At 43.0% G+C, this 11,209-nt stretch overlaps 1 protein-coding gene across 2 annotated transcripts; it reads left to right on the top strand.

Annotated features, from left to right (window-relative positions):
- The first annotated feature begins 641 nt into the window (after nt 1-641).
- On the top strand, nt 642-8,836 carry sirt4 (sirtuin 4). Of its 2 annotated transcripts, none has more exons than XM_080208491.1 (3): nt 642-730; nt 3,921-4,715; nt 7,048-8,836. In XM_080208491.1, the coding sequence occupies exons 2-3, from the start codon at nt 3,921-3,923 to the stop codon at nt 7,198-7,200; spliced, it is 948 nt and encodes a 315-aa protein (XP_080064617.1). In that variant the 5' UTR covers nt 642-730; the 3' UTR covers nt 7,201-8,836. The 2 variants fall into 2 exon arrangements, with proteins under 2 accessions (XP_080064617.1, XP_080064616.1); XM_080208490.1 differs by lacking the exon at nt 642-730 and adding an exon at nt 3,304-3,410 and having other exon boundaries at nt 7,048-8,835.
- The last annotated feature ends 2,373 nt before the right edge of the window (nt 8,837-11,209 follow it).

Genomic DNA, 11,209 nt, shown 5'->3' with positions numbered 1-11,209 from the left:
AGAAAGTTCTTCACACTTGGCTTTACGTTGGGCCGAATGGCCCGCTTCCATGAAGTCAATGCAATGTAATATCTGCTTCACACCAGGAGGCAGTGGACGGAAGGCCCTCGGTGGTCAGACTAATAGGGGGAGGGGAGAGAGTTAGGCGGCAGCAGGGGCCCGAATCAGACCACGGCACCCATCAGCAGACACGCTCTGCCGCTTCCTCCAGCTGCAGCACCGCCAGCCATAAGGCCTACCCGCATGGGAGCCCCAGCCTGTCCCACACATTTCCATCTTGCCGGCTCCTTACCTCAGGCCATCTTCGCCCAGACCCGCCCAGGCTGCCTCTCCCATTGGTCAGTGCCGCGCCGCGCAACCGCGCCTCAGGATTGTCGATTGGTCAGTGCCGCATGGGCCCGCCCACCGCTTTCTGATTGGTTAGTTCCACGGCACGTGGTCCCACCACAGGGCTTTCTTATTGGTCAGTACCGCGCGACCTCGCCTCTGAGCGTTTCTATTGGTCAATACCGCGCGACCCCCGCCTCTGACCTCTCCGATTGGTCAGTACCGCGTAGCCCCGTCTTATGGCTCTCCGATTGGTCAATTCTTCGCCACGTGATGATCATGTGATCTCAGGCTATCCAATGGCACCACAGCCCGCCCGCTGCATGATGGGATTTGTAGTGTTGCCATGGTAGTGACGGCCTGGGGCTGAGACCTGAATCCAAGCCCACAGCGAGGAGCGGAGGTAGGGAGAGCTGAGAGAATATCTTCCCACTCAGCTGACGGAATCTCGGTTGCTGTAACTGAAAAGGCACCAAAGCAAATTACTGCGGAGTAAATCTCAAGGAAATAGCACCAAAAATTGTTAAATCCTCAGCAGCAGCATCTGTGGAGAGAGAAAAACAGAGCTCACCTCAGAAGTGGAAAAGGTTACAGATACAACAGGTTTAAAACAAATAAAGAGACAGGGAGACAAAAAGAAAAGTCTGTGATGCAGGGGAAGGTAGCATAAATAATACAAGGAATAATCATGCAAGGGATGAAGATAAGAGGACAAGTAAAGGAACAAGAGATGGGTAGAGATGAAACCACACAGAAAATACTGGAAAATCTTAGCAGGTCTGACAGCACTGATGTTTCCAAACCTCTCTCCACAGATGCTGTCAGACCTGTTGAGGTTTTCTGGTATTTTCCATTTTTGTTTCAGATTCTAGCGTCTGGATTAATTTGCTTTTATATATGCGTAGAGATGAGGTGTGAATGGCAGCAGAATCACTGCCAGCAATTACAGTCTGAAAAAAATAGAGCAGAAGTGAATGACCCGAAATTGGAGGTGTCAATAATGGTGGAGGCTTGGAAGCAGGACAAGTGGAACCGATAAAATGCTTCTGGGAGCGTAAGCAAGGGGCAAGAGCAGAATGGGATAGGCAGTCATGGGCCCCTGTCAGTCATAATGGAGGGGAATGCTTGGTTGAACAGAGGGAAAGATATTTGATGATTCTGCTCCTCTGCCAATTCCTCTACCTTGAGCTTGATGCCCCAAGAAAACACATTTTCTCCCCTTTCTGACATTATGACTTCCTTTGCAACTTGCAAATCCACTCTTAAATCATCAATATGTGCCTCTCTTTCCTGTGATAACTGCCCTTTTACCTCCTTTCTTATAAACATCCAGGATCTCAAACAGTTTCAAGCTATTACTTGTACCTACAATTTAGTATACTGTTCTCTCTACTGATAATGTGGCTTCCTTTACACTGGGGAGACTAGACACAGATTGAAGTAAATTTCAATCCAGTCCATGAGTGTAACCCCAAGTTTCCATTCACCTGTTATTTAAATTCACTGTCTCACTCCCACTTAAATCTTAGCCTCCTACATTGTTGCAGTAAAGCTGAACATAATAAAACTGCACCTCGTCAATCAGTTAAACATCTCAGAACCTTCTGGATTTAACATTCAGTTCAACAATTTCAGAAAATCACTTCTGCACCTACTATTTTCAAATGGCAATTGTTAATGATTTGATTTTATTATTGTCACATATTACACACTAAGAAAAAGGGGTAAGCCATTCAGGACAGAGATGAGAAAGGACTTCTTCACTCAAAGTTGTTAACTTGTGGAATTCTGTACCACAGCTGTTGGGGCCAGTTTTTAAAAATATGTTCAAGAGAGAACTGGACATGACCATTGTGGCTAAAGGGGTCAAGGAGTATGGGGAGAAAGCAGGAGTGGGATACTGAAAGTTCGTGATCATGTTGAATGGTGGTGCAGGCTCGAAGGCCAAATGGCCTGCTCCTGCAAGTATTTTCAATGTTTTTATACAGTGAAAAGTTTTGTTTCTTGTGTGCTATACAGACAAAGCATACTGTATGTAGAAAAGGAACAGAGAGGGTGCAGAGTAGTGCACTCTGTGCTGTTAGTAGTGTAGTGTTACAATCATAGCTAGGTTATGGAAAGATCAACTTAATATAAGGTGGGTCTGTTCAGAAGCCTGATGGCAACAGGGAAAAAGTTGTTCTTGAGTCGGTTGGTACGTGCCCTCAGTCTTTTGTATCTTTTTCCTTGATGGGAGAAGGTGGAAGAGAATATTTTTGTGGTGCGTGGGGTCTTTCATTATGCTGGCTGCACCAGGTACCTGAATAATGCTCATTTTAAATAATGCATGGAATTACTTTCCCCCTTGTTCAGATAGCATTTTGGAGAGAAGGAGAAACAGTTTAAATTCCAGGTCAATTACCTGTATATTTGTAAGTGTCACAGGTAGGCTTGCATTAACGCTTCAATGAAGTTACTGTGAAAATCCCCCAGGTTGCCACACTCTGGAACCTGTTCGGTTACAGTGAGGGAGAAATTAGCATGGCCAGTGCACCCTAACCAGCACGTCTTTTGGACTGTCAGAGGAAACCGGAGCACCCGGAGGGAACCCTTGCAGATATGGGGAGAACGTGCAGGCTCCACACAGACAGTGACCTGAGCCTGGATTCCAACCCAAGTCCCTGGTGCTGTGCGGCAGCAGTAACTGTGGGAGGAAACCGGAGCACATGGAGGGAACCCTTGCAGACACGGGGAGAACGTGCAGGCTCCACACAGACAGTGACCCGAGCCTGGATTCAAATCCAGCTCCCTGGCGCTGTGAGGCAGCAGTGCTAACCATTGTGTCACACATCTCTTTCAATGCTCTGTCCAAGAACAAAAACAGGTAGGAATAGTGAGTGGACTCTTTCTGCGCTTTCCGGTGATCAGATCCGGGGGAGGGTTCGGCTGAGGTTACAGATCACGTGCTATCTATCAGTTTACGTATTCGGAGCGACCTGACGAACAGCAGCCGGTCATCCTGTATTGTTTTGTAACACTTGTTTTGTAACACTTGTTTTGATGGTAGTGTCGAGTGTGCCGGGCCTGGAAGGCGGCTCTACAGGGTAAGCTGCAGGCAAGGACCGGGGCTGGTGGGGCTGCTCGGATAGACTGCACAGTAACTTCATGCTGAAAATGTTCCGACAGCAAAGAGATTTTGGAAGTAATGTCAGTAGCTGAATCAAAACCTGGCATTTTTCTGCCGATACATTTTCGAAGGATTTAATTTCATTATGTAACTAATAATCTACCTGATGACACGAGGTTTAAAGACTAGAATTTCAGAATGAACTGGTAAATTATGCTTTGTATGGGTCACCTCTTGCAGAGAACAGGCTATAGGTACAAGCAAGTCTATTTTTGCAGGAGCTATTTCTGAGCTGCTTTCCTGAGTTAGAAGTCTGATAACACCAGCTTTAAGTCCAACCGATTTACTTGATAGTAAACTCACAAACTTTCTTACTGTGTTTACCCCAGTCCAACGCCGGCATCTTCACATCATGACTACTTTCCTGACACATGGTTTTGATCATGTTGTGGTAAAGGTTCTTTCATTTGATTGTGTTTATTTCTAGATGCGACTGCTGTCTACATTTGCGCTTGTTGAGAAGTGGCTGTTATTAAAACAAATCTGCAGGAACTACAGTGCAGCTACTGCTTCCAATTTGGCCTTTGTTCCTTTGAGCCGCCCACTGGACTCCATCGAATTGGAGGAACTTCAGGATTTTGTGCATCGGTCCAAGAGGCTGCTGGTACTGACGGGAGCAGGGGTGTCCACAGAGTCTGGTATTCCAGATTATCGGTCTGAGGGTGTGGGGCTCTATGCTCGCTCAGCAAGTCGTCCCATTCAGCACTCTGAGTTCATCCGCAGTGCCAAGGGCAGGCAGAGGTACTGGGCACGGAATTACGTTGGCTGGCCACAGTTTTCTAGTCACCAGCCAAATGTGGCACACATTGCTTTGAGTAAATGGGAAAGCCTGGGCAAGTTGCACTGGCTGGTTACACAAAATGTGGATGCTTTGCACTCCAAGGCGGGAAGTCAGCGCCTGACGGAGCTTCATGGCTGTTCTCACCGGGTGCTCTGTCTCGGGTGTGGGGATGTCACACCCAGGAGCCAACTTCAAGAAAAGTTCACAGCTCTGAATCCCAGCTGGGCTGCAGAAGCACACGGAATAGCTCCAGATGGAGATGTCTTCCTGCCTGAGGAACAAGTTGCAGATTTTAACGTTCCCTCCTGTGAGAGATGTAACGGTCTCCTGAAACCAGATGTCACTTTCTTTGGCGACACGGTGAACAAGGAGAAAGTGAATTTTGTCTATGAGCGTGTGGCTGAGTCTGATGCAGTTCTGGTGGCAGGTTCTTCATTGCAGGTATGTGGGTGAGATTATCAAAGACATCACGTTAGGGATGTCCAACCTGTGGTCACTTGACTGTGACGGCTCGGATTTTACAGCCCAGCCTGGGGACCATGAAAGCTCAGTAGTATTTGTGACTATATTGCTTGGTTTGCACTGTTTGAATTTCACAGGCCCTAAAGAGCTGTCTCCTTAGTAATAAATCTCAAATCAGAACAGCTTAATCTGTTAGCATGAAAAGCATCTTCAGGTATATACAGATTGATGGGAACTTGGACTTAACCATTTTGGGAACTGAGTTCACACTAGTTATTTCAGCACAATCTGGTTGGATTGGTCAAAACTTGCACAAAAGGTTAGAAAAATTGAAATTGAAATGAGTTACATACAATGTCACTTACATTTTCATTCCCTTAGATATTAAATGCTGGTTCAAGATTACCTTCACTCAAGTTAGTTCATAGAATCCCTACAGTGCATAAAGAGGCCATTTGGCCCATCGAGTCTGCACTGACCACAATCCCACTCAGGCCTTACCCCCCTATTCCCTACGTATTTACCTGCTAGTCCCTTTAACCTACATATCTCAGGACACTAAGGGGCAATTTTTATCATGGCCAGTCAACCTAACCCTCACATCTTTGGACTGTGGGAGGAAACTGGAGCACCCAGAGGAAACCCACGCAGACATGAGGAGAATGTGCAAACTCCACACAGACAGCTACCCAAACTGGGAATCGAACCCTGATCCCTGGAACTGTGAAGCAGCAGTGCTAACCACTGTGCTACCGTGCCACCCTTATATTTCCAGTTACTGAAATATTTAACATTGTCTAACCTCAGTTGTGTTGTAATCCACCAACTGGTGTAAGTTGCTGCCTGTCCTTTTTTATGATACAGTGTGGTTTTAGCTGCAGGACTATTGAGTGAAACTGAACAAAAATTCTTGCCGTTTACTCAGATCTGTGACATGTTCTCAATTAGTTCATACAAGTGCAAACAAATTCCACCAAATTAAGAACATTTGTACTAAGTGACTATTCGCCTGGAACACTGTGCTGCGCTAGTTTGATGCAGCCTTGTTTGCAAATACTATTAGACTTCTCCGACTAAGCAATGTAAGTGTTATGCTAAACCATTATTAATCACTGCTTAGGCCTCTATTCTCAGAAGAGAATTGTGTCAAATTCTAGGCACCGGATTTTAGGGAGAAGATTCGAGACTTTGGAGAAGGTGCCGAGAAGATTTATCAAAGATTAACTAAGAATGAGGGATTTATAGAATTAAGATTATTGGCAACAGAACCAAAGCAGGGATGAGCATTTTTTTTAAAAAAAGGTTGTTGTGACCTGAAATGCCTGGTGGAAAGGATGGTGGAAGCAGAATTAATAACTTTCAAAAGAGAACTGGATCTATTCTTGAAACAGAAAATTTTTCAGGGTGATGGGAAACAACTGGAATAATTGGACAATTTGTTCAAACATCGTCTCCTGTGCTGCACCATTCTGTAAGAATGAGTCTGGGAGATATGTTTGTTTTGGATAGTATCAGAAGTCATTTTCTGTTAATGTTTCAGAAATTGTAAAAATTGTGGTAACTTGTGTTTAGAAAGAAAAAAATATATAACATTCTCACAGTCCAAGGACATCACAGAGCATTTTTTATGTAACATATGTTGTTTTGAATTGTAATCAGCATAATAATGTGGAAATTTCACAGCTAATTTTCAAGGTTCTAAATGAGAAATGAGATATTGGCCAGATAGGTTTTGATGGATGGTCAAATGTTGGCTAGGACACCAGGGAGAACGCCCCTGTTAAAAACACCTTGCATTTATATAGTGCCTTTCATAACTTCAAGGCAAACCACTTTGCAATCAGTTGAAATGTAAACACTATTATGTGCCCATCTGAGAGGGCAGCCAGATCTTCAGTTTAATGTCTCATCTGAAAGATGGCACCTTTTGACAGTGCAGCATTGGAGTATTGGCCTAGGTCCTTGACATTGTACCTATTAAATTGCATGGGTGCACAGGCCTTGTCCTGGAGAAACGTCTGGGTGGCTATACAAAAGAATCTCACCTTAAGAAAAATGATCTGCATGGTGGTGCTAATGTCAATTCAACTTCAAAGAAGTTTCTGGAGTGGGACTTGAACTCACATCCTTCGGGGCTGAGCACTGAGCTTGCTACTACTGAGCCACAGCCGATGCCTCAAGGATCTGCTTATACTCTGTCAGAATAGAACTCAAACCTAGCCTTTAGGTTGGGTTCAAGTCCACCTTTAGACAACAAACAAACCCTTGTGGTTTACAAACTAACATTGCTGATTTTGTTCTGTATCAATAGGTCTATTCTGGATATAGGTTCATCATTGCAGCCTATGAGAAGAAGATACCAATTGCATTACTGAACATTGGGGATACCAGAGCAGATGAACAGGCTACTCTGAAAATCAGTGCTCAATGTGGAGAGGTGCTGTCCTGTATTCTTCGCCTTTGAGACTGTGGCGCTGCAAACCTGAAAATTCCCCATTACAGTACTGGTAATATTTTAAAAAAGTGTTTTGTTGGGGAAAACAGGTTTTGTTTATCTGTTGAAATTCGGTCTGTAGTTCCTCTTCCAGCCACTGGTAGGGCTGTTTTTTAAAATAGGGAAATAAAAGGTAGGAGTGGTGGAAATGAGTCAATGGTTCAATGGCATAATAATCCTAAATAGGACTCTGTTCAGAGTGCACTTACTGAATGAAATTGTCTTTCTTAGACTGTATGGATTTACTTACAAGCAACTTTATCTTCATAATTCACTAATTTCTAACTTAGCATTAAAATATTCTTGTAATTAACAATGAAATTAGTGTTGCAATTTAAAACAGAGCAATCTGAGATGCTGAATTATTCTATACACTTGAAAAATCTACCTCTGGTAAAATACGCACGGTGGCACAGTTGTCAGCACCAGGGACCCAGGTTCAAATCCCAGCTTGGCTCACTGTCTGTGCGGAGTCTGTGCGTTCTCCGTGTCTGCGTGGGTTTTCTCCAGGTTCCTCCCACAATCTGAAAGACGAGTTAGTTAGGGTGTATTGGACATGTTAAGTTCTTTCTCAGTGTACCCGAACAGGTGCAGAGTGTGGCAACTAGGGGAGTTTCACAGTAACTTCATTGCAGTGTTAATGTAAGCCTACTTGTGACAATAATAAATGTTATCATTACCTTATAAGATAGTAAAATCTGGTAAAAATACAGCAAAATGAAATTACTGTACACACTGTGCACAAGGTGGAACTTAATTACACCTGAGCAACAAGCCAGGTGTAATTAAAGAGACAAGCTACTTTAAATACTCCATCTGAACATCCCATTCGAGAATGAACCATTAACAATACCATAGGAATATTAAAAAAAAATGCAATATATAGGACAAGAATGGTAGTTGAAGGCATGTAGAAACCATTATTTTCTGGTGCTACTGGGATCTGTGCTGTTTTCATTCACAGCTTCTCACACTGGTATATTTTCCAGATACCTAGTGCCTAGCATTTACAAATGAGTGTGATCACTTATCAACTTGTTGGAAGTTTACTTTTCAGTATATGGGAGGAAAAGATATATGGCCCATAGTCCACTTTCTCAAGGAAATCACAAACAATTTGCATTGCCATTCATGGCCTCCAACTTATTTAGCAGCATGAAAGACTGCAATAATTATAAGCATTGTCTTAAAGAACTCTTAAGAGTTCTGACTGGTCCTAAAGGCAATCCAATGTCAACAGCTGTTCAACCAGCACTAGTTACATTTTATACACAATTGTCCCACACTCTTTCCAAATGTGTTAATGTTGTGAAAAGTATTTGATCAACTGTGGTTCTAATCTTTAAATTGGCCAGGATATCTGTGTTAATATCTTATGGAAATTAATATAAACCTATAAAAATCACAATTGCTTCTTGTCCTGTTTTTATTTGGTACATTAACAGACCAACCAAATATGAATAAGTCACATGGCCTGACAGTGTACATGTTCTGTGTCCAACATAACTTCAGTGAGTCAAAGCAAAGGGACCTAGGGTTAATTTTTCAAGAATCATTGACTAAGCTGTAATGAGTTGTGCCATATACTTACTGTTGGGTCACTCAATGGCAATACTAGCTAGTTTCCCTGGCTTTGTTTGGAAGCACAGTAAGAAGTCTCACAACACCAGGTTAAAGTCCAACAGGTTTATTTGGTAGCACAAGCCACAAGCTTTCAGAGCACTGCTCCTTCATCAGGTGAGTTCTGTTCACAAACAGGGCATATAAAGTCACAAACTCAATTTACAAAATAATGGTTGGAATGTGAGTCTTTACAGTTAATTGAGTTTGTATATTTTTATGCCCTGTTTGTGAACAGAACTCCCACTCAACTGCTGAAGGAGTAGCACTCTGAAAGCTTGTGGCTTGTGCTACCACAAAACCTGTTGGACTTTAACCTGATGGTGTGAGACTTCTTACTGTGCTCACCCCGGTCCAATGCCTGCATCTCCACTTCATTTGGAAGGACAGAAGTAAATTCTACCTGTCTAACTCTTCAAGGCTGAAATCAATTAACTCTGCAGTTCTGGAATCCCCTCAGTCCGTCTCAGCTCTTTACTACATGAATGTATCTTTACAATGAGTTGTGTACTCTTAAATGTTTCACCTTTAAACAAATGTGTATCTGCTCAAATGTTTTGCAGTGTACAGATGCTGAAGTTCATGACCAAATTGGTGTACTGATGTATTACTTGAACTGCTTTCACCATCTTCTCCATACCAGCCCTCTGGTCTTACTCTGTTAATCATTGTTTGTGGGTAAGCTGGGTTTGAGGGCAGTATATCTACATTTTCATATTGTTTACCCAAGGCACAAAAAAAAGCTCTGGAGATCCTGTGAAACGTACGTAGCGTTTATGCAATGTGGGTTCTCACATTGATCCAATCCAGAACCTGTGTGTCCTCTCTCTCCAAATCTTTCCTCCCATCTGTATTTTTGATCTTCCAATATTGACGTCCACTGTTGAGCATTTCCCAGGGACCCCTCATTATTTTAGAGTCCTCCATAAGATCACCCCTCAGTCTCCTATGCTCCAGAGAAAAAGTCTCAGTCTATACTTATAACTCAAACCATCAAGTCCCGGTATCAGCCTAGTAAATCTTTTCTTCACTCTTTCTAGTTTAATATCCTTTCTACAATAGGGTGACCAGAACTGTACATAGTATTCCAAGTGTGACCTTATCAATGTCTTGTACAACTTCAACAAGATGTCCCAACTACTGTATTCAATGTTCTGACCAATGAAACCAAGCATGCTGAATGCCTTCTTCACCACTCTGTCCACCATGACTCCATTTTCAAGGAGCTATGAACCTGTACCCTCAATCTCTGTTCTGTAACTCTCTCCAATGCTCTACCATTAACTGAGGAAGTGCTGCCCTAGTTCAGTCTATCAAAATGCATCACCTTGCATTTATTTAAATTAAACAGCATCTACCATTCATTAGCCATGTGGCCTAATTGATCAAGATGTTGTTGCAATCCGAGATAACCTTCACTGTCCGCTATGCCACCAATCTTGGTGTAATCTGCAAACTATATTCTCATCCAAATCATTGATATAAATGACAAATAATAGTGGACCAGCACTGATCCCTGAGGCACACCACTGGTCACAGGCCTCCATTTTGAAAAACAACCCTCTACATCCACCTCTCGCTTCTGTCATTGTCAATTTTGTATCCACTTAGCTACCTCACCCTGGATCCCGTGAGATTTAACCTTATGCAACAACCTACCATGCAGTACCTTGTCAAAGGCTTACTAAAGTCCATGTGGACAACAGAACTGCACTGCCCTCATCTCCCTTCTTGGTTACCCCTTCAAAAAACTCAAATCAAATTTGAGATGTGATTTTCCGCTCAAAACCATACTTACTGTCCCTTATCAGTCCTTGCATCTCCAAATGCCTGTAGATCCTGTCTCTCAAAATACCTAACAACTTACTCACCACAGATGTGAGACTCACTGGCCTGTAGTTCCCAGGCTTTTCCCTGCAATCCTTTGTTTAAAAAGGCAGAACATTTCGCACTCACTCTCCAATCTTCAGGCACCTCACCTGTGATTATCGACAATTCAAATATCTCTGCTAGGGGACCCACAATGTCGTGGCATACGATTTGTTAGGTGCTGGGGATTTATCTACCTTGATGCATTTTAAGACTTTCAGCACCACCACCTCTGTAATATGTACGCTCAAGACATTATTATGTATTTCCCTAATTTCCCTTACATCAATGCTTTTCTCAACAATATATTCAGATGAGAGATATTCATTTAAGATCTCACCCATCTCTCGTGGAGCAGCACATAAATGACCTCGTTGATCCTTAAGAGGCCCTACTTTCTCCCTAATTACGCTTTTGCCCTTTATGTATTTGTAGAAGCTCTTTGGATTCTCCTTTGCCTTATCTGCCAAAATAATCTTGTGTCCCCTTT

This window comes from Carcharhinus amblyrhynchos, chromosome 20 (assembly GCF_965287045.1).
Source record: "Carcharhinus amblyrhynchos chromosome 20, sCarAmb.v2.hapA, whole genome shotgun sequence".
Taxonomy (NCBI): Eukaryota; Metazoa; Chordata; class Chondrichthyes; order Carcharhiniformes; family Carcharhinidae; genus Carcharhinus; species Carcharhinus amblyrhynchos.
The sequence above is the reverse complement of the archived record's forward strand: the minus strand, read 5'-3'. Positions and strand labels throughout refer to the sequence as shown.